Source organism: Mirounga leonina, unplaced genomic scaffold, assembly GCF_011800145.1.
Source record: "Mirounga leonina isolate KUSES-001 unplaced genomic scaffold, KU_Mleo_1.0 Mir_115, whole genome shotgun sequence".
Taxonomy (NCBI): domain Eukaryota; kingdom Metazoa; phylum Chordata; class Mammalia; order Carnivora; family Phocidae; genus Mirounga; species Mirounga leonina.
The window spans coordinates 5,870,780-5,895,228 of record NW_023270268.1 but is presented as its reverse complement, the minus strand read 5'-3'; the positions used below and the strand labels follow the sequence as shown (position 1 = coordinate 5,895,228).

The window sequence follows — 24,449 nt, the reverse complement described above, 5'->3', positions numbered from 1 at the left end:
CCACCCCCCTGAGATCATGACCTGAGCCAAAATCAAGAGTCGAAGGCTTAACCGACTGAGCCACCCAGGCACCCCAAGTGTCTGACTCTTGATTTCGGCTCAGATTATGATCTCAGGGTCGTGAGATCGAGCCCTGAGTTGGACTCCATGCTGGGCATGGAGCCTGCTTAAAATTCTCTCTTTCCATCTCTTCCTCCCCACCCCGTCCCCTGCTCTCACTCTCTCTCTAAGGTAAATAAATAAAATAAATATTTGTGCTGAAAAACTTACTTGATTTTCTCTTCCATTTCTTGTTCATATTCTTTCTTCATGATATCCAATTCTTGCTGATGCTCCTTCCGCAACATTCGAAGATCTTTCTGCAACTTAACAATCTCCTTGCCCAGCTTCTGCTTCTCCTGCTCTGCCCCTGCTAATTTAAATTCCAGGTCATTGTGCTCGGCCTCCATGTTACCAGGCAATCTGGGTTGGACTACATGTGATTTGGACTTTTCTTCAGCACTTTCTTCCAAAGCTTCTGTGGGTTTATTTTTTCCCTCCATCTGTTGTTGTAAAGCCTGTAATTTTTCAAATTTTGAGGTCAACTCTTCCATTTCAACTCTATGCCCTTCCCTCTCTCTTACTAAGCAGGAATCCAGCTCTTTTATCTTTTGCTCCAAGATCTGACAGGCTAGTTCCTTCTCCTGGAGTGTTTTCTGGACATCATCAACCACATTTTCCAAGTTTTGCTTTGCTCCTGTGTTATTTTTACCTCCCTCCTCTTCCACATGCTGGGATGCTATCAAGGAATAGTTCTTGCTTTTTTCTTCAAGTTCTTTCTGAAGATGATTTATCATAATTTGATCTTCATGCTGCTTTGCTTCAGCGTGTTCTATCTTTATTAAGAGGTCCTGGTATCTGCCCTGCATTTCAGAATGAGAGGATACCATCTCTTCTTTTTCCTGCTCTAGCCTCTGCAACAGCTTTTCTTTCTCCATTAGACTTCTCTGTAAAGCACTGACTTTGTCTTCGTATGCCTTCTGCACACAGCCTTGGAGGCCTGCTTCCTCTTGCTCAGCACAGGCTGCCACGCGTTCTGCCGATCTGGGTACAGCTGACGCCTCTGACTGTGGTGGACCCTCCACTGATTGAAGTTTTTCTTCCAATACCTGAATTTCTCTCTCTTTCTCCTGCAATTTTGTGTTTAGCTCACCCAAATGGCCCTCTGTGTCTTTTTTATATTGCTGTTCTTTCTCTTCCATTTGAGATAACAACTGCTTCTTGATGGCAGCAATTTTTTGTTCGGCTTTTTTCTTCAGTTCTGCTAATTTTGCAGCACTTTCTAACTCAAGCCTATCTTCCAGTGCCTTCAACTCCTCTTCTTTGCCCTTCATACCTGAATTCGCATGTTCCAATTCTTTCTTCTTGGTTTCAAGTTCAGATTTCATGGAAGACACTTGCTTTTCAAGTCTTGAGACTTTTTCTTCAGCTTCTTTAACTCTGTTGTCCTTCTCTTCTCCTAACTCTTGAATGTGCTGAAGTTTCTGCAGCATTTCTTTCTGTTCAGTGTCCTTTTGTTGATTGTATTTGTTAAGAGCTTCATTTAAGGACTCAATTTCAGTTATTTTCTGAGTAAGATGCTCCTGTAATTCCACAATTCTTGCCGTCTGAGTTTTTAACTCAGTCTCTAAATTACACTCCTTTTTCTCCAGCTTGCTCTTCTTATCTTCCATTTCACCCTTTAAACATACCAATCTCTCATTTTGCTGATCAAGGTTCTCCTTCAGTGAATGTATCTGCTCATCCTTTTCACTGACTTCCTTCGTTTTTAACTCAAGCTGCATCTGCAATTCTTTATTAGTACTATGATACTGTATGAATTTTGACTGTGCTTTCTTCTTCCATTCTGAGAACTTGTTGGACAAGTGATCTACCTGTTCAAGAGCAGAGACCTTCTCTTTACTCAGAGTTTCAACTTTCAAAGATAAATCTTGCACCTGACCCAGCAATTCACGTTGTTGTTCCTCATATCGCTTACTTAGTGATGAAATGGCTGCTTCTTTCTCAGTTAGGCTGATGCTGTTCTGAAGCTGGGTGTTCAAATCAGTTAGCTGTTTACTAAGACTGCTGATCTCAGATTTCTTTTCTTTAAGCTCTTCTTTCATCAGTGTGACAGCGTTGATGTTCTCTGATAACTCTTTCTTCAACTGCGTGATACAAGACTCCTTTTCAGAGGCAGCCTGTTGCTGGTTGCCTCCTTCCCTCTGTAAGGCTTCTTTCTCCATTACAAGACCTTCAATATCAGCCTTCATGCTCCTAATCTGATTTTCTTTTTCTTCTAATTGACGGCTAGCCTGTTGAAAAGAACTATTTAGTGTATTCTGCTCTTCTGTTAGCTGTCTAAGCTGTGCTTCTAATTCAGAAGCTTTGCAAGTTTTAATCACTAGTGCCTCCTTAACTTTTGTTGTGTGGTTCTGGCAGTGGGAAATTCTAGCAAGAATGGCATTAATTTTACTACTACTAATGTTGATGAGCTCATTTGTTTTAGCTTGTAACAGGGCTTCAGTTTTCTTAGAGTAAATTTCCAGCTGAACTGCTAGTTCCTCGGACAGTTTTTTTAATTCCAAGCTTTTGTCTTCTAGGCTTTTCTCATTTCTTTCATGTGAAGATTGCAAACTCTGGAATTGTGCATCCGTGGTTTTCAGCTTGTCAGTCAACTCGAAAACCTTCAGCTTGTCTTTTTCTGCCAGCATCTCCAGTTCAACCATACGCTCTTGCAGAGAAGTATTTTCCCTCAGAGAATGATTCAAGTCACCCTCCAGCTTTTCAAGTTGTGCTTTTAGTTTAGTTTCATTTTGTGAGAGAGAATTCGTCTGAGCAGATTGCTGGTCTAACTGTTCCTGTAATTCCCTTACTGCTGTGTTCTGCTTAACGCCTTCTTCTTTCAGCCATGCTAGTTCCCTGTTCATCTCTTCTTTTTCACATGCACTTCGGAGGATCTTTTGCGTCAGTTCTGCTACCTCTTGCTCTTTTTCCTGTAACTGGATTTCATGTTGTTCCTGGAGTTCTTCAGCTTGCTGATTAAGTCTCTTTTCCCAGACTGATACGACATCACTGAGTTCTCGTCTGTGTACCTCAGTGAGACTTTCTATCTGCTCCTTTTGGTTTGTTTCCAGTCTTGACACTGCATCACTGATTCCAGCGGAGTTAGCTTGTGCCATTTCCAAAATTTTGGCATTGAACTGTTTTTCTTTCTGACTAAGCTCTAGAACCGTATTTTCAAGCTCTTTTTTAAGTTTGGCTTCCTGATCCAGTAATTTTTTCTTTAATGTTTCTTGCATCTCCTTTGCTTTCTGCTTAATTTTTTCCATCTTTTTTTCTTGATTTTTGAATTTGATTTCATATTCCTCATGTAAAACACTAAAACTGTCCTCCTTGGCTGATAATTTCTGTTTGAGTGTTTCAATTTCTTTGCTCTGTCCTTCTCTCATTTGTAAAATTACATTTTCCTTTTCTATCAAGCTCTGCTTTGTCTGTGCCTGTTCTGTGTTAGTATCTCTAAGTTGGGACTCATAGCGTTGGGTTAAAGCCTGTAGTTTTTCCTCCATTTCACTTTTCTGGTTTTCTAGTTGCTGCAGTAAGTCCCGCACCTGGATTTTGTGAGTGTCTAACTCAGTACAAACATCCTTCTTTTGCGTTTCAACTTCAGCTACCTGTTCTGTAAGAAGAATTCTTTCCGTTTCCAAGTCCAACAACTTCTGCTGCAATTGAGCCAAGTGCTCCTCAGATGCTTTGGCCTGCTCGTGTGTAGTACTCTGCTGTGACTGAAAAAGAGCCAGCTTAGCAGATGCCTGCTGGAGTTCCTCTTCAGACCTTTTAATATCTGCCTCTAAGTTTTCCACATGAGCCTGCTGCTCTTTCAAATGCTTGTCCTTTTCCTTCAGAAGAAGCCCAAGTTGATTAATTTCATCTTTTAATTCCTTCTCAGTTCTCTGGATAGACATCTCTTGTTCTTTAATGATACTCTCGACTTGCTGCTGGTGATGGCTTTTCTGTTCATCTAGCTTGGCCTCTAGCTCCTGCTTTACTTTATCTGCTTGATCCTTTAGTACAGAAAGTTCCTCTTCTAGCTTGTTCCGGGCTTTTAATATGTCTGACAGTTCAGAAGACAATGATTCCAGTTCTGTTTGCTTCACGTCAAGTTTTTCGAAAGTCTTTTCATTCATCTCTTCTATGTGGGCCTGGAAGAGACTCTCTTTGTCTTTCAACAAAGTTTCTTTTTCTTGTTCATGCTTTTCTCTAAGTTTTTCCATTTCAGTCTGATGCTGTTGCTTTATCACTTGGAGTTTTTCAGTCCAAAGGGTATCCTGCTGATGCTGCAAGCTTTCCAATTCTGTCTTGTGTTTTTCAACCATGATTGTAATTTCTTTATTGTGCTTATTTTTTTCAGCTTCCAAATGAATAGCTAAATCTTCTGATTGATTTTTGCTTTCTTGCAAGCTTTTTTCCAAAGAACTTTCCAATTCAAGAATTCTCTGTTAATAAAAACAGATGTATTTTTATTAAAGTACAGACTTGCTTATTAGCAAAAATACATGACATAATGTCTACACCTGTTTAAAAATTAAAACTTAGAAAAATAACTCTATGCATCATGCCAAACACTAGAAAGCATAGAGAATCTGTGCTCAATTCCTAAAGGAATCGTGTAAGAAAGAAAAGATTCTATTTTAACACAACTTAAAACTTCAGATTCTTTCTACCTACTTGGGTAACTATTTCAATCATGCATATTTTCAAGAATATTCTGAATGGATAGTCAAAAAGAAATAAATCATAAAGTCGATAATAGTAACTATTGGTAGGAAGACGGTTATTTTTTTCTGTGTGTTTTTTAAGGCCTATATAGTATTCTATTACCTTCATAATTTGATTTTGGAAGATAAATAATGTATCTGGTTTTTCCACTGCAAAAATGATTATTTAGAAGATTTTTTGCAAAAAGTTACTTATACAAATTTTACCAAAGATTACTGTTAGCTCATGAAAATGTCAATCTTGGGCTCTAAAGGAAAAAGAGCTAAGTAAGGCAGAGCCATGCAACATCAGAATGGAAAAAGTCCTAAGGAATTACCAAATCCAATTTCTCCGTATGACAGGTGAAGAAATTAAGGTATGATTAATTTACAAAGCTGGCAAGCTGAAAAATCTAAGTCTCCTGAGTATCCTATCTATTCCCCTCCACCATGCCACCTTACATAAATGTTGGACATGGGAAAGTAAAGTACAGTTTAGAACTATGGGAAAGAAGTGTGATTCTTTCACTGTCTAAACCAAAGCAAAAGTATAAATAACATCAGTTTATTCAAAACAGGTCATACACTTCATATATTGCTAAGGGAAGGGCCAGAGGGCCTTAAAAATGTGCACACTGAGACATATAATACAAATTTGTTCACATATATATAAATTTGTCCACCATTGTTTTATTTTATTTTATTTTTTTTTTTTTAAGATTTTATTTATTTATTTGAGAGAGAGAGAGACTGAGAGAGAGAGAGCATGAGAGTGGGGAGAGTCGGGAGGGTCAGAGGGAGAAGCAGACTTCCTGCTGAGCAGGGAGCCCGATGCGGGACTCGATCCAGGGACTCCAGGATCATGACCTGAGCCGAAGGCAGTCACTTAACCAACCAAGCCACCCAGGCGCCCTGTCCACCATTGTTTTAATATGGGAAAACTTTTGTTAAAAGCAGGGCATTGGGGTGCCTACACTGTGACAGAGAACAAGGGGGGCCTGGGTGGCTCACCATCTGCCTTCGGCTCAGGTCATGATCCCAGGGTCCTGGGATCGAGCCCCGCATCGGGCTCCCTGCTCAGCCAGGAGCCTGCTTCTCCCTCTCCCACTCCCCCTGCCTATGTTCCCTCTCTCGCTGTCTCTCTCTCTCTCTGTCAAATAAATAAATAAAATCTTTAAAAAAGAAAGAAAGAAAGAAGAAAGAAACAGGACGAATTATGTCCAGGACATGGCATGAGATGAAGCCAGGGCAAGTTCTGCCTACAAAGCAAGGCCACTTCCTAAAGATCAAGGGCAAGTAAGCAATGGAGTGGAGATGCTGCAGAGCCTGAGTGCAGAGAGTCAGAGTGGGTGGCTGACAGAAACACAGCCAGCTAAAGGCAGAGTCAGCAGCACCATGCAGCAAACACTAAAACCACTCACAGGAAAAGCTATTATCTGAAAATGCAGTGCAGGTATGTGAATCTAACCCAGTAAAACAAAAGCTTCTCAACAACTTTATACTGACTGGAGAGATAACAACAGTTTCTATATACAAATAATTCCAACCTGAATATTATTTAAACTTACAGTTCTGTAAGTTTCTGCTTCTTGCTGAAGGTCCCGAAGTTTATTTTCACTTTCCATGAGGATTGCTTTCTTCTGCAACTCTAACTCTTCCAGGGCCAAAGATTCTTGCTGTTCTTTTTCTTGGGTAATCTTCAAATATTCTGATTGACTTTTTTCCTGTGCCAAAAACAATACCACCTTAGACCCACATAAATCTTCAGCATTCCCAAAGCACTCCCACAGGAATCATGTCTTTCATTTGATCTGCACACCAGCCCTATGAGGTAGGCAGTATCATCACCTCTCTCTTCCCATGCCCTAGCCTGTAGAAACAAAGCACTGTGGCTATTCCAGTGTGGTCCAGCCAATATTTGCCACAATTACTACTGAAAAGAAAAATTTTGTTCTAGTAACCGCACTACATCTGCTATTTTTCCACTACTTAAAATATTTTGCAGAACACGGCTTAATGTGAAGGGTCCCCAAATTGTCACTACTTCTTCTCTGCACTCCAGAGTTTGATTATTTCAACTCTAGGCCAAGAAACTAGATTGTAAGTTTATATAATTTGTGAGAAATATCTCATTAGGGAACCCCACATAGAAAAGCAAATCAAAATCAGAAAATTACATATGAATATATGGATTAGATCAAGGAAATATCTATAAAAGCCTACATAACTCTTCTCAGATGACCTGGGCTCTTTTATCACCCTCTCAATCCCGAAAAGCTTCTTCTTTGATTGCCCTTATTATATATCAACATCTATATTAAAACCGTTTACTGCTTTGAAAAGAGAAGCTCTAGAGAGCACTTTTAACATTTAGTGGCTTTGGACTCCAATTAAGAATACTTATCCATACCTATTGCATAGAGTTCATGTTGCTAGTAGCAATATTTTCAGTTCACTACACTCTGGTGAAGCACATTGCTTTAAGGAAAGGTGTTGTGCCACATTATAAGCAGACTGATAGGAGAATATTAGTTTCTAATCAATTTTAAAACATCATTTTAAATATACTACATTGTCTAATGTAAACTACATTTTATTTATTTTTAATTTTTTAAAATATTTTATTTATTTGACAGAAAGAGACACAGCAAGAGAGGGAACACAAGCAGGGGGAGTGGGAGAGGGAGAAGCAGGCTTCCCGCTGAGCAGGGAGTCCGATGTGGGGCTCGAACCCAGGACCCTGGGATCAAGACCTGAGCTGAAGGCAGACACTTAACGACTGAGTCACCCAGGCACCCCTGTAAACTACATTTTAAATACATCTCTCTGTGTCCATAAAAATAAAAGAGGACATTTTAATAGTTTGTTGAACTTCGACTATCAACGCAAAGCTAACTTCTTTGAGGAACTAGGTAGAAAGGGGAGCAGAAAGCAGCAAGTGCACATGTGTGTGCGTGCTTCATGTCTATCTGTAGCCTGCTCTCTCTACTCAGAATATATGAGTAGATCAGTTCTAGAACGCAGTTTTAACAAGGCCAATGTTCAAGTCTCAGTGTCCCCAAAGGCCAATTACTCCAGCATGAAAACACACAGATCTTTATGACAGGAATTTTTTAGAACAATTCCTGGCTTCATTTATGTCCTGCTTTGTTCTTTAATTTTTATGCCCCTATGCTGTCCTGTTATATAGTTTTAAGCATTCTCGTAAACTATTTTAAATCCTTTCTGGACTGGAGTGCCTGGATGGTTCAGTTGATAGAGCATGTGACTCTTATCTTGGGGTCCCATGAGTTCTAGCCCCACGCTGAGGATAAAGTGTACTTAAAAAAATAATAATAATAAATAAATAAATAGGGGTGCCTGGGTGGCTCAGTCAGTTGAGCGTCCGACTCAATTTTGGCTCAAGTCATGATCTCAGGGTCATGAGACTGAGCCCCGCATCAGGCTCTGCACTCAGGAGGGAGTCTGCTTAAGATCCTCTCCCTCTCCCTCTGCCCCTGCCCCAGCTCGTGCTCACTCTCTCTAAAATAAATAAGGTCTTTAAAAAATAAAAAAGATTAAAATTATAAATACTATTTCTCATCCTTTTGCACTAAAAGTTTTTTAAAATTATACATACTATCTTATGGATAATAATTTCATATAAAAACAATCAAACTACATTTTTCGCATTAATACTTTTTCTTGGCATTAATACTTCTTACGGTAACCTATATAAAAAGGCTTTTCACAATTTGAAAAAAAATTTTTTTTTTTGTTTTAAACTTTCAAATTACACTATTCCCCAAAATCTTACCTTTGCTTTTCTGGATATTATTTTGGTTAGTCCAGTCAGTCATTTTTTAAATTTTACTTTATTTTTTAAAATATAAGTATTGAAAATTACTAGTGAAATTATTCTACTAAAATGAAAACTACTTGGTCATTTTCATTTTTTCTTCTTTAAAATGCATTTCAGACAAAACTTTCTGAGCCTTGAACTCTGTTATATTCAGTCTGGTGAGTTTCTAGACATTTTTCCTGAGTTATGCAGTCACTGGTTCATGGCTTCAATTAGCCTATCTTCCCCTTTACTTCTCCATAATCACAGCCTACTGCCAGGGTGAGAGGGATGACATAAAAACAAATAAACTGGTTAATGAGAGCTTGTTAGTTAATATAATTTTCACACAATACGAAGTTAACAAGCTCTGATAACCCTCTTCCCTGCCTATATCCTATCCTCTCTGCACACTCAAAGGTCAAGGCTGCCAGTAGTCTGACCTCAAGCTGAAAGGTAGGAGTGAGATGACAACTTAATAAAGCTGCAAAGTTTACCTATAACAAAAACAAAATAGGTACTTACAAGAGCTATTTTCATTTGCTCCTGAAATTGCCTTTCTTGGGTCTGAAACTTCTTGGTCAGTTTCTGCTCTTTGCTGGCCAGCTCCTCTTCATGAAGCTTCTGTAGTTTAGCAATTTGTTCTGAGGATTTCTGAAAGTCAGCCAAATAGTTAAAGTGAAACACCCAGAATAAAATATGTAACTCTACAATTAAATAATACTTTATTACAATTTAATCATCAAGCCAATAGTGTAAGAGAAAAATCAAAACATATTTCCCACATAAATCAAAAGTCACCAAAGTCTCAATAATTAAAAGAAAAGCCCATCAAGTATTGTTCATTTATTCTTTTTATGTTTTTATTTTTTTTTGAGAGAGAGTGCAAGGTGGGGGAGGGGCAGAGGGCGAGGGGGAGAATCTTAAGCAGCCTCGTGCCTGACATGGGGCTCGATCTCATGACCCTGAGATCATGACCTGAGTGAAAATCAAAAGTTGGACACTTAACCGAGTCACCCAGGTACCCCAAGTATTTCTCATTTAAGACAAGGACGGCTGTTGCTTCAGTAATAAGTCCTACCAGGTTGGAGCATTTCCACATCTTGCAGGGATGTTCCCCACCAATCATGATGGGGAAGTATAGGAGGAGGAATAAGTATGCTCTCAAAGAGGGCACTCCACTATGGTCAAGCTGCCCTGGCTGCACCAATCTAATGACGCCTAGCTTTCCATGCATATACTATTTGTTAAAAAGTATTGGCCTTGTTCTTTCTTGGACAGGAAGACTTAATCTTATAAAGATGTCAAACCTCCCCAGATAAATCTAAAAATTTAATATAATTGAATAAAATTATCAACAGAATGGGGAGGGAGGGGCTCACTGGATAAAATAAACATGCAAGAAGACCCAGCACTCTTCTGAAAAATAAGAGTAATAAGGGGAGGCTACCAAATAATATAGTGAAACTGAGTAACTGTAACAGTGTAATACTGGCACATGGTCAGGAGAAGCAATGGAACAGCACAGAGAATTCAAGAAAGAGACCCATATGTAGCACAATAATTTAGTATGAAATAAAGATAGTGTGTCATACCAGAAGGGAAAACATGGATTATTAAATAAATTATCTGAAGACTACTTGGTAGTCAGTCATCTGGAAAAAAATTAAAGTTGGATCCCTACCTCACTCCTAATACCAAATAAATTCCAGTTGGATCAAAAATTTAATAATAAAAAATAAAAGCATGTAAGTACCATAAGAAAAGTAGAATTTTAAAATGATCTTAGTGAGAATGTATTTTTAAATCAGAATAAAAATCCAGATAGCATTTAAGAAAAAGAAAAAATCTCTGCATGCCATCCCCCAAAATAAACCAATCCCAAAGCTAAAACAAATCATAAACAAAGTCAATTTATTTATTTATGTATTTATTTTTAAAGATTGTTTATTTATTTATTTGAGAGAGAGAATGAGATAGAGAGCATGAGAAGGGGGAGGGTCAGAAGGAGAAGCAGACTCCCTGCTGAGCAGGGAGCCCGATGCGGACCTCGATCCCGGGACTCCAGGATCATGACCTGAGCCGAAGGCAGTCGCTTAACCAACTGAGCCACCCAGGTGCCCACAAAGTCAATTTAAAAAAGACAGGGGCGCCTGGGTGGCTCAGTTGGTTAAGTGTCCAAGTGTCTTGGTCCGAATATCTTGGCTTCAGTTCAGGTCATGATCTCTGGGCTCCATGCTGGGCATGGAGCCTGCTTAAGATTCTCTCTCTCCCTCCCTCCCCCCCCCCCCCCCCCCCCCGTGTTCTTTTCTTCCCCCCTAAAAAAAAAAAAAAAAAAGAGAGAAGATTATTTGGACAAATGCACTATATATCCAAAGAAATAATTCCTACTCTAGGTGTGAAACATCTACAAATCAGTAAGACCAACAGTCCAATAGGAAAACAAGTTAAAGATCTGACCAACCAACTCAAAAAGAAAAACTGCCAATTCCTTTAAAACATATAAAAATATGTTTATCATATTGGTAAAAAGATAAGCACATTAAAAATACAATGTCAGGGTGCCTGGGTGGCTCAGTCGGTTAAGTGTCCGTCTCTTGATTTCAGCTCAGGTCATGATCTCAGGGTCGTGGGATTGAGTCCTGCATCAGGCTCCACAATCAGCGTGGAGTCTGCTTGTCCCTCTCCCTCTGCTCCTCCCCTGCTTGCTCGCTCTCTCTCAAATAAATAAATAAAATCTTAAAAAAAAAACTACAATGTCATTTTTTTAAACTGATAAGCCTGAAAAGATTTGAAAAAGCTAGGTAACACCATCCTTGTGAGGTAACACCTTGCTTGTGTGTATAAAGTGTGCTCCACAGAGCGTGTAGCAACTATACAATAATTAAAAATACATAATCTTTGCCTAATATTCCACTTCTAGGAATCTATCCTAAAAAAACATACAGGTGAACAAATATAAGGATATTCACCATTTGCAATAGCAAAAAATTAAAACCTAAATATCCATCAGTAGAAGATTTATTAAATTATGACACATTCATACAGTGAAATCCTGAGCTGTCTTTAAAACAGATACAGCATTAAAAAAAAAACAAAAAAAAAACAAATGCGGCACCATTACCAATTGTCAATGATGAGGAACATATTAAGCAGAAAAGCAAAACACAAGAGCAGTATATATAACATGCCATCTTTTGTGTTAAAAATTTAAAGAGAGGATTATAAAACATAAAAGAGAAATTATATGCAGAGACTATCTTTGGGAAGTATATCCAAAAAGATATAAATTCTTTTCTCTATCAAAGTGATTTTTTTCCTATATCCTGAACTCATGAAATGGTCAAGGTCTAAAACATAAATTAACTCTTCTTTACAATCAAAAATTGTAGGAAAAGCATATGACTTATGTTTCAAAATTGCTGTAGTCTGTTACAATCTAGAACTATTCTTACTTTCATCACATCAACAGCCTCCTGTTTCACCCGACTTAATTCCAGCTGAAGACTGGTGCGTTCCTCCTCCCTTGTTTTCTCAATAGCTTTTATTTGTTCATCCACCTCTGCCTTCATTTTTCTCCATGATTCTTCTGCTTTCTGGGCTGTACTCAAGGCTTTTTCAAGTTCCTCAAAAGCTATAATGAAAACAGGAGAAAACAAGTATCTCAAGAAATACTATCATTGAGCTAAAGTGTTTTACATTCAGTTTACGGGAACTAAGGGCAGCGGTAGCAAGACAGGTTAAAACAGTCATTTTGTTTTAAGCCAAGAGATATTTCTGAGCCGTTCAACAAAGCCACAAGAAGTGTCCAGTTACTGAAACCAATTTGTCCTTGAGTTCTGGATTCAGATCTTAAGACTGCGTATATGAACTGTTCAGGAGTTTGGAAAAAAATTAAATTACTAATGGCTCCCCACGCTCTCTACCCACACATAACAAATTCAAAGAAATGAAGACTTGTTCCTACTTCTGTATGATATAATTTCAACTGGTTTTTTGTTTGCTATGGAGTTCTTATCAATAATTAGGTTAATATTATCAATAATTAGGTAATATTATGCACTCACTAGGACATTTTTAAGAATAGAAAAACTATTCTTTGACTAATTCTATTTTTAAAAACCTCTTAACCATATAATACATAAAGAGCAAAGTTTTTTGGTTTTTGTTTTACCATTTACTAGTTGAATCACATATTTAAACAATGTATTCTGAAATGAAACCTACTATTTGTATAAGTTTCAAACCAGGGCTGTTAACTAGAAAGAGATCTTTACCTGTTCAACAGTATATAGAAAGGCACAACCAGCAGGGAGTTTTTTGTGAGGTAAGAATTCAGGCCCTACAAAAACAATCATCAAGGGTACAGTAGTATGATCTTTAAGAAGGCTTCAAACCGCTCACCCAGCTTCCAACAAAATCAGACAGGTTGGATACAACGGCTGGAACTCAGCACTGAAAATATGCATGTGTGTGTGCTTGTGTACCTTTGTGTGTATATGCATCTGTGTGTGTATGTGTATGCACGTGTGCACCGTACGCTCTCTTTCTCTCCACTGGCATAGCGCTATGCTGTCAAAATCCTACTGCTATTATCACCCTAGATTATTTTCTTTAGTCCTCACAGAAGACACCAGATTTCCCTTTACCATAGAGATGGACTATAAACAAAACATAAATTTTCAAGATGGGTTTTTAATCCTGTCAAGAGACATATGTCCAGGGGAGAGACAGTTCATTAATATATATAGTATTTTCACCCTCAGTGGCATAAGAAAGGTACAACTTCAACCTATGGCATCTCAAAAAGTAGAGCCCTTTTACTAACCACAACTTGGCTTAACAGATGGTGGACTGGGCACAGGAATTTCATACCTGAAGACAAATATCTGTTCTATAGCATATTCTTAATGGTAAACTGCATTAGTACAGAAAAAGACAAAAGAAAGGCCGAATTCTGGTAACAACTGGGAAACACAACTTACTCTGCTCAACATTTAAAAAAATAACTTCTCTGGCAACCATTTTCTTTGATATGAAAACAAAACCAGTCCAATTTATTCATTTTATATGTCCAAAAGATAAAACTGATGCTCAAATAAGGTCTAAATTACAAAGGAATATTAATTAGCTGAAATCATTTTTAAAGATTCCTGATCTAACTTTACTGGTATTTGCCTGTAAAGACCAAGATTCTCCAGACATAATCAGGTTGGAAAATAAAATATTTAAAGAAAAATGTTGTTTTGTTTTTGTTTTATTCGGATATTCTTTTACTATAAATTTTAATGTCAAGCATAAAGAAATATCTCTTGCTACTAACAAGAAATTAGTTTCCTAATTTCTTAAAAATCAGTTTCCTAATTTCCTAGAAATAAGTCAAGTGATCAATTATGGGAGAGAAATTCTATAACAAGGTGCTTACTGCTCAGTTTGTGCTGAAGGTTTAAATCTGGGAAATAGAAAAATGGGAAAAGAAATGACAATCCTTTTTAATGGTTGGATGTCACCATCATCTTTTCATTACTGTTATTATTCAGTATGTCAAATTGTATCTTAGGACTTTTAAGCACTTTACAGAAATCTCTTAGTTTGTAGTAGTTTTGATACTCTTCCAACAAAATTGAGTTTTAATGAAAAACTTTTCTTGATTAAGCAAAATAAAACAAAACTGTATACAGGCAATACCAAGTGACTTTTCCTCATTTTCATTCTTAAAATTCCACAATCCAGTACAGGATAAAAATAGATGCAGTGCTCTCACTTTTTGAAACAACAAAAAATCTATGTCACAAAGTTCCTATTGAGAAATAATTTTCTAATAAATAAGTTTTCTAGCCACATTCAGTAAATTTTAGAATACTCTCCTATATTATATTCTAATTTTAGTGTTTTGTCCACTTAATCATTTTCCTAAGTCACTTGATTATCCATCATACAATGATTAAAGTAGGATAGATCTGGTTCCATTCATCTAAATTTAATCCTCTCTTCTACTTTCTGCTACCATGTCAGAGAACCACATAATTTTATACCTAGAAAGAAATCTTTTAATTCAATATTCTCATTCAAATGCAAGAAGTGAGGCATCCAACTTTTCCCTCAGATGATAAATCAATTTGAATATATTAGCTTGATGCCAGAACTTTAAAATTATATTTAAGGAACACTCTTTACCTTGCGTTATTTTTAAAAACTCTAAGAATGCTGACATTGATCCAGCTCAATTGGGCAATAATGTATCTTACTAAACCAGAATTTCTGAAGCACTCAATTGCTGATGGCTTCTAACTCTCAACAAAATATAGCATGTTATATCTCTGACAGACACAGGAAACCTCCACTGCGTTCTATCTCCACCTTGCTGTATGGAAATGTGAAGTATCCGGGGCGGGGGGGGGGGGGGGGGGGCATTAAAACACATTACATATATTGACACACAGAAAACATATTTCAAACTCATTCTGGATTCCACACTGTACCACGAATGAAGCCACTTCCTTACAGGAAGTCTGCCTCCAACAATGAGTCCCATTTCAATGTTGAGGGAGAATATACTGAGTTTACTTACCAACCAGAAATGTCTTACCCTCTGATCTTACAACCATCAGATACAGAAAAGTGCTGTCCATAGCTTGTAATGCTCTAAAGATAAATTTCCCACACTTTCCAAAATGAAACTATTCTAGGATTCTAGTGTGAGAGTAAAGAAGTATGTTGTGAATGTCTACATAATTTATCTTCCAATTACCAACAAAGGATAAGTGAGTGGGGAGAAAGAAAGCGTGCATCAGCCACAGCTGACAAGTCCTCTGCCAACATGCAAGAGAGCGCAGGAAAATACAGTCACAACACACGACAACGGGAAAGCTAAGCACGAACTGCTGCCAAATCTTGCAAGAACACACTGTGTTCTTCCAAAGCAAAATTCAGTGTATCTCAGGCACTTTTTATTAAAAAACAAAAACAAAAAAAAAAACTTTGAAAATATTCCTAGGCAAAAATTTAATAAACCTTAAGAATGGTCCTCTGTCAAAAGTAAAATGCAGGGGAGGCCTTTTATCGCTTTCCACTTCAGACGAGGTTCACTCACATCCATGGGGATTATAAAAATGGATAAATGCTCACAAGGAGAATTAAATGGGAAAGGTTGGCGATCTACAGCTCAATAATCCAACCATTCATTCATTCATCAAACATTGATTGGATGTTTGCCATCTGCCAAGCATAAGCGAGGCACTGGGTGACATGAAGACAATTTTTTCAAAGGCAGTTGATGAAGTTAAAGGTGATGGGGAATAAACCTTAGGTAAAACTAGGAAGAATGTGATGTTTGCTTTTGCCACTTCACCACCTTTGCCTCTCCTCATCCTCAACATCCTTACCCATCGCCAGAATTCTGAGATTCAGGGAGCATTACTGTTTTGTTGCACTATCCCGGAGTACACTTTACTATAAGGATAATAAGACCCATTTTTACTCCCTCTGCAGGAAATAAACATAGATGCAGAAGTGCAGAAAGGCTGCCAACCTGCAGATTAACTGTTGATCCTAAGAAGCTGATTAATGACATAAGAATGAATAAGTAAGCCAGTGCCCATGTCTTCATCCCAGCAAAAAAACTGCTAAAGTGCATGTCATTAAACTAAAAACAAAAACACAGGTAGTACTACAAAATGAATGAAATGCAAATTAGCAGAGAAAGCAATAAAATGAATTTTGTTTATCAGAATTCCCACCCATCATCAAGGCTCTTTTGTGAATAAAAGCAAAAGTCTAGAGCAGCAGTTTTCAAAGTGTGGTCCAAAGATCCTAGGGTCCTGAGGCCCTTTCAGCGGGTCTATGAGGGCCTCTTTTTTCCAAATACATATATGCATAAGGGCAGATTTTCCTTATATATTTCAACCAACATAACATATCACAACAGACTGAATACAGAAACAGGCATGAAAATTCACTATCTTCTATTAAACCAAACAATGAGATAAGCAAAAATGTAAAACAAGACCACTCTTTATACTAAATTTTGTTTTGGAAAATATAGGTAATTTTTATAAAAGTGTTTAGATTAATATGTAACAGGTTTATAGTTGTTATTTTTAAATGAACTAAAAACTTTATTCATTTCTTAGTTTTAATTTCTAATAGAGTAAATATCACTAAATGTAACCCATATAAACAAAAGCTCTTTGGAATCCTCAGTAACTTTTAACAGTGTAAAGAGGTCCCTGAGATTAAGAAGTTTGAAAACCACTTGTCTAGAGTTTACAAAAATGAAAATAACACTACCACCCAGTGGCACAAACCAGATAGTGCAATACTTGTATATAAATTGGGGTCTTCAGAAATTTAGTATTACACTTGCAATGGAAATCTACTTTTTAAGCCACTTTCTGAAATACATAACAAGACTCACTCTACAGATTGACCGTGCTTTGACTTCTAAAAATTTCACAGATCTATCCAAATTTTCATGTAGTCCTTACATTAACCATGCAAATTTATCTATTAAATACCTTGAAAACATCAGGCTAATCTTAAAAGATATTAGGCTAAAGCTAAGTAAATTTAATTAAATTGAAAATATGATTCTGATAGTCAATGACACTGTAAGAGCGCCGTATGGTGACAGATGGGAGCTACACTTGCGCTGAGCACAGCATAACATATAGTCTTACCCAATCATTATGTTGTACACCTGAAACTAATGTGATATTGTGTGTCAACTTTACTCAAAAAAGAAAGAAAAAAAGAAAATATGATTCTGTAGCAAAGAAATGGGTTCCTAATGCTTTCCAGTAATAGTGACACTGCCAGGGACTTAAGTGCAGGATGACAATGATTATGTATGTATGTAGAAACATATCAAGTACTCGCAAATATATGGCTATTAAATAAACTACTTATAATGAATGAAAATCTAATTCCATTTAAAATAAGAAATTTTTCCATCAGGTATACATTTAGTGACAAAATATGTACATACTACTTATCTAACATGACAGACATAAATTCTACTTTGATTCATACTTTTTTGCCTGAGAAACATGGAATTTTCTTTATAAAGCTTACTCTAAGTACCCATGATAAGAAGAAAATAGCCCTTACCCCAGTCCTGTTCATACAAGGCTTGGGAAAGGCACCATGATTCACTTATTGGCATGTGTGAATGCACAAAAATAAGATGTATTGTGAGACTTAAGACTCCAAGAAAACCGTTACATAAATTATCAGCAACTAACAAAGCACTTAAATACACATCTGATTTTTGTTTATTATATAAATATGCATAAATCTTACATATTACTTAAACACATAAACTCTATTTAAGAGGGCCCTTCAAATGTCAAATAAACATATTCCACTGAATGTCTTTGATATATCAGGCCTATACTATACAAATGAATAAAAAACTTAGTTCCTGCACAAACACAGCATGGCAATAAAAAAGCAAAGAATGTTATGAGTTAATCTAAATTTTTAAATGCAGCCAATCATAGAAAACACATGACTTAGGCAAAGACAGGGTAAATGAAAGGGAAACAGGATTTACAAAAGATACTCTGAAAAGCACTCTGGAAACTTTCCTAATCCAAGTAGAATATTTTATTCACTTTGCATAAATTGTAGGCAAGAACATTTTATGGGGGGCAAGGGACTTAACACTGTGGTGTGGGTTTTTTCTAATAGCTATATTTAAATATCTAAAACTAACTTACAAAAAAGACTAGAAGTCTGTGGGCAAGAATTTATCCTGAGAAAAAATTCAAATATGGAATAAGCTGTATCACAGTGTTGTTACAGTTATTATTCATAATAGCAAAAATATAAAATTATCTAATGATGATCAAGAGGAAAATGGTTAAGTGATGTACATGCATTCTGACACAGCCATTAAAATATGTTAGTACTTTAGCAACATGTAAAAGTGCTCAAAATAATGCTAAATGGAAAAAAAAAAAGGAGCATACAAAACTATATGTACAATAGGATTACAATAATATAAAAATAAGGACTGGAGGAAAAACTAAATGGAAGTGTATTGAAACAATAGTGATGTGCTTTCATTTTCTCTCTGTTCCAGTTTTTGCAATACATTGTATTAATAACTAGCCAGCTACCTCTACCTCCTACCCCACTTAAAACATACACATGCACACACAAAGAACAGCCAAAACCTAGGGCAAAATTTAGCAGCATTAACATTCTGCACTGTTGCACTGAACACTCTGTGTTGCACTGAAGAGATAATATTCTAGACTACTAATAATAATACCTAGCATCTAAAATATGGCATTATCCACTAAAGCTGAATCACCAGACTTCTTTAAGTTTAAAGTCTGGTTACTTGAAGATGTGGCCATCTGTTCTTAAGTGACACCTAGAAAGGAAAACTATCAACAATGGTAGTAAAATGCTTCTAACAAATATATTTGGTTTGGTTTTCTTTACCCACTAAAATAATTCTAACAAAACAAAATTGTGCTTCAGAACCATGCCCAACAGTTCTCTAGAGAGTAAATAAGTACTACATGTTGGTACAGTGTATATTGTAAAGTGGGCATGTCACCGTATTTCACATAGTTTCCATCTTTTTAGGGCAAAACTGTTCTTTTTAAAATCAGAGACATTTAGATTTGTGTGTCCTCCAACATATGGGAGGCATCACACTCATTTAGAAAAACTATGAGAACCAGCGCAATAGATTGTTTTCCAAGAAAAGTGGTGGGAAGTAGGGGGAAATGTACTTGAGCTGATTTTTACCGCCAGAATAGGTGAGCCAAAAAAATAAGTTGTCTACTAATAGCCACACGTCAAGAATTACTAAATCTATCAGGGTTAAATTTTTACAGTTGAAAATTAATTAGGAGAGTTTAAATTCTTTATAATCATTTTATGTAGACAAATTTACTTTTAAAAATCCTTAACAACCACAAGCTTTAATGATGTTAATGCTGTCAATGCTTCTTTCTCATGGCCAGCTCTTATATGTTTAGTCTTTGAATTTTAAATTCAAGAAAGAGAAAGACAAATATTTCATAGAGGAATAGAATTCTCCAAGAGCCAGATTATGTTCACAGACTACGGAAACTCTACTTCCTTTACATAAAAAGGCCTTTTCCTACTTAGAGCATTAAATTAGAATTTTTCTGTCAACTGGCATACGCATTTTATATTTGAATTAAACATTTTATATTTCAGGAGTTCTGTTCAGACTTAACTACGATCATTAGATGAAATGCAGTTGTTGTGCAAGACCAGTTTTCATTATAGATTTAAAAGGCAGTATCTTCACTGTAGAATGAGTCTGTTATAACTTTCTGTTACGGTCCAATAATTAGGACTACAAATATAATTCTTAAAATATCTATAAAGGCACATACAACCATGTGATCCAAAGACTTTCCAAAGTTAATGTCTTTATTAAATAACTAAATCATACTTCTCTCTTTAAGTATTTAATTTTTGATATTTTTATGGTACTATTAACAGGAAAGTCTCCCAACCTACAAGCTTTGAAATATTTACAAAAATATGGTTTTATGAAAATACCATTTAAAGACAAAATACAATCATGTTCTGGAGAAGCAAGAGAAGGAAGGCTGTACTAACTAATGAAATGACTAAAATGGGAGCCTGGGAAATGTTTAACCTACATGTGAATTAACTGTGTATTCTGCCTACCTTTTTGTCACTCACCTCTTTCAACTTGATATTGGGTCATGGATTTCTACCTCCTCACAAGCTACACTCCAATTTTAAAGAAAATTTAATCCCCTAACCAACATTATTTTCTTTTGACTGGCTACATTAGTTAACAAAAGCAGCCCTAAAAATGGAAAAGCTTGATATGAGAAACTGAGACCATACATCAGGTTTCCTATTCCCTGAAAGCAAATCTGTTCAACAGTGCCTCACACCTCTCAAACTGCTTCAGGTAATTCCTCAGAGATTATATTCTGAGAGTTGCTGTCAATTAATGCTCTCTGGAGGGAAATTTTCTTGGGTTTACTGGGAACAAATTCATTAACTAAATTCCCCAGCCACTTATTAATAAAACAACTGCAAAGAGATTTTATGAGCACATTTGGTATCAACCAACCAGCTCTCTCATCCAGACCCATTTCCCATCTTAAACCTTACAATCTGGTTTCTAAAATCATTTCTCAAACTGCACCCAGGGAATCAAATCCTCATCAAAGTCGAAGACCTTTTTTAAAGTCTTCAACCTACCTCTCCCACTTCTGGAAATGCCTCTTATATTCTCCCCAAAGCATAACTACCCACAATTCCTCTGACTTCTTGGGTAACTTTTTTTCCCCTCATTTATTTCTCTCTGCCAAACTCAAGATCTCTATGGTTAAGAGCACAGACTCTGGACTCAAAATGCCCAGACTGAAGTCCTGACTATACACTTACTCTCTGTGCATGAACGCAGGCAAGCTACTTAACGTCCACATTCTTGGGTTTTCCTATTTGTAATAACAGTCCCCATTTCAAAGAAACTGAGAGGATTAAATACAAGCACACACACAAGTGAATACAAGTAAAGCATTTATAACAGAGCCTTGCATAAGAAAACTAACTAAATGCTGGCTCTTAGTGGCCGTGGCAACGCGGCACATGCACGCTCATAGATACTAGCAGCTTCTACCTGGAGAAATCAGCCGCTCCCACAGATTTAATCACAGGCTTCCACCTTAGGCTACTGACTCCTTTAAAAAGCTCTAGTTTCTTTTCCACATTCTTAGAAGACAATTTCATTTGGAAAGCTCATGATTGACAAAATTCAAAGTATCTAAGCAAACTCATCACTTCACTCCATTCCTCAAATTCCCCATTTAGATTTCCTGTTCTGACTTCTCACTATTCATTCAATCTCCTAAGCTTAAAACCTTGGAGTCATCTTAGACTTCTACTATTCTTCTGCCCCTGCAGTTGATCAGACACCAAGTTCTGCAGATGCTACTCTTCCTCTCTTTCCTAGATTCATCCCAGCCAAGGTGGCCGGAGCTCTCAGTCCCTCACACCCAGATTTCTACCTTTGCTTGTAGGTCTGACTTCCCACTTCATTTTTTTTCGTAAAACACTAGCTTCCATCACAGTATGCTTTCTTATTACTGGTTTCCTGTTGCCTTGTACACCAAAGTCTAAGCTCAATGACTCACCTTTTAAGATTTTAACAGTTCTTTCAGATCCACCTTTATTTCCCACTTGAGCAAGAACTGTTTGCAGCTGATTAATACATCCACTCTAGTCATTGTGCCTGCGATGCCCTTGTAGTAACTGGAATGTTTGCTGCCCCCACCTCTCTGCTTAGGCCCATTCTATTCATTCCTCAAGGCCCAACTCGAAACTCACACCCTAGGGGCACCTGGGTGGCTCAGTCGTTAAGCATCTGCCTTCGGCTCAGGTCATGATCCCAGGGTCCTGGGATTGAGCCCCACATCGGCTCCCTGCCCGGCAGGAAGCCTGCTTCTCCCTCCCACTCCCCCTGCTTGTGTTCCCTCTCTTGCTCTCGCTCTCTGTCAAATAAATAAATAAAATCTTTAAATCAAAAAACAAAAAAACCTCACACCCTCACTAACCTGAAATGCTCCTTCACTCTGGTCTCTCCTCTCTTTCCCAGCATTACTCAGTATCGTACCTTGTAGAACACTATGCTGGTCTCCACAGTTTCACAGCTTAGCATTTATTATGTCAAAACATAATTCTGTTATGTTAAAAGGCTTATCTTATACTTTCTTTATCTTATATTTTTTGTTTACCCTTTTGTTTACCCTAGAGCATCTATTTACAAGGTAGCATTTATTTAATATATACTATGCTGTGCCTACTTGGGGAGTTCCAAAAGTGTAAACCTGAATTTTGATACTCCAAGGCAGTAGTCAGCAAACATTTTTTTTTTTTTTTTAAGATTTTATTTATTTATTCATTAGAGACAGAGAGAGAGAGGCAGAGGGAGAAGCAGGCTCCCAAGGAGCAGGGAGCCCGATGCGGGACTCGATCCCAGGACCCTGAGATCATGACCTGAGCCGAAGGCAGACGCTTAACCATCTGAGCCACCCAGGCGCCCAGCAAACATTTTTATAACGGGCCAAATGGTAAATATTTTTGGCTTTGCAGGCTATGTATGGTCTCTGTCACATATTCTTCTTCCTTTTTTCAACTACATAAAAATGTAAAAAGCATTCTAAGCTTGAGAGTCCTATAAATAGGCCGTGCATGGGCTGGATTTCACCCATAGGCCATGGTTTACCAGCCCCTGCCCCCTCTAAAGAACAGTTCAGTATCTTATACAGAATCTCTGTATCCGTACCAATATTTAACTAATTTTTCTAAATGTTGGTTGGTCAGCACTTTACATGACTTTTGAGTTCTAACATAAAACAAATAACCGCTGAGTTCTTACCAGCTCTTTCAGACTTTTCTTTCTGTTCCCGTAACTCCTCTCCCTGGGCAGTCATCTGTTTGATGCGACTACGGAGTTGAGCAATTTCTTCTTCTTTCATTTCCAGGGTTTCGTGCATCTGACGTTTTGTCTCTGCTATTACCATTCCCTAAACAGAAGTGCAGACACTGAAGTGTTTACATAACAAAACTGCATCATCAACAGCACATATCAAACTTACTTAAAAGGCAGAAAACATAGTATTTCTTACTACGTACAGCATAAGAATTATTTTAGTATTTCACAAACTGAAGTCTGTGTTCAGGATAGAGTCTGCACTCTATACTATACTACATAGTGTAACAACTCTGGTTACCTGGCAGACCAGGGTTATTTGTTAATATAAAAAATTATTTTAATAGTAAGTTTAGTCTTTTGAGTATTAAAAACACATTTTAATTAAAAATGTTACTTTATAATCTTTCTATAAATGTTTGCTATAATTTTCCCTATCTTAGTAAACAGTTTATAATGAACAAAATATAGCCTTTTGTACTTGGCTCAGGGCCACCATGAACTATGTGACTGATCTGTGCTGGAACATGGGGAGAGCCTCAGAGGCTACTGAGGGTAGACGGTTACGCTGCCACAAAGATGGGCCAAGCCTGTGGTACAGATCTACCTGCTTTTTCTTGTTTCTCTTGTGATAGTCTCTGGTCCCACTGCCAATCCTCACTACTGTCAGTGAGGCGCCCCCACTCCTCCAATTTGCTAACTGCTACTGTCTGCAAACTGTCTGCTACCTGCTACTGCTTCCCACTCTCTGGGTAATCTACACATAAAATGAAGGTCACTAGGGGGAAAATATTATATCCCGAATCAGTCATTTGTGACTAACAAAAAACAGGGTGGTTCAACCTGTCTCTTGAAAAATAAGATTTTGTGACAGCTATTTTATGGTCTTAAGAAGATTATTACTTTACTTGCAGGGTCTGTCAAACCTCGGTTTAGGGTTTGACTCTTCCAGATGGCTCATATCAACGGAGAGCTAAAAACCAGGTAAGTGGGGATTACACAAAATTTCAAAACAAGATCGCTGGCCTTCAGTTTCTTCAAAAACCAAATAACAGTGGAGAAAAAGAGACACAGAGAGAGAGAGACAATGGAACCTACAGATTAAAAGAAGTCTTAAGAGTCGTATCAACCAATTACAGTGGAAGAAACTTACTTAGATCGTGATTCATAAAAATGGAAAAAAGGTATGAGACAAAAGGCAAATTTGAAACTGACTAGTTGATGGTATTAAGGAATTATTAAATTTTTGGATGTGATCATGATAATACATTGTTACATTTTTATAAAAATAAAGAGTCCTTTATTTTAAAACTACATCAAAATACTTATGTAAGAAATTATGAGATTTCTTGAATTTGCTCGACAACAAAGTAAATTCTGGGTTGAG

The 24,449-nt window shown here is 37.1% G+C and overlaps 1 protein-coding gene across 7 annotated transcripts in view; it reads right to left on the bottom strand.

Moving 5' to 3' along the window:
- The window catches only part of GOLGA4 (golgin A4), a 131,826-nt gene that overhangs the window by 41,428 nt on the left and 65,949 nt on the right, over positions 1 to 24,449 (bottom strand). For all 7 annotated transcript variants that reach the window (XM_034991944.1, XM_034991946.1, XM_034991952.1 and 4 more), the window contains 5 exons: positions 23,009 to 23,156; positions 12,051 to 12,229; positions 9,121 to 9,249; positions 6,344 to 6,499; positions 271 to 4,514 (listed from right to left, as the gene is read on the bottom strand). In XM_034991944.1, the coding sequence (XP_034847835.1) occupies positions 271 to 4,514; positions 6,344 to 6,499; positions 9,121 to 9,249; positions 12,051 to 12,229; positions 23,009 to 23,156 (4,856 nt within the window). The remainder of the gene's footprint in view (positions 1 to 270; positions 4,515 to 6,343; positions 6,500 to 9,120; positions 9,250 to 12,050; positions 12,230 to 23,008; positions 23,157 to 24,449) is intronic.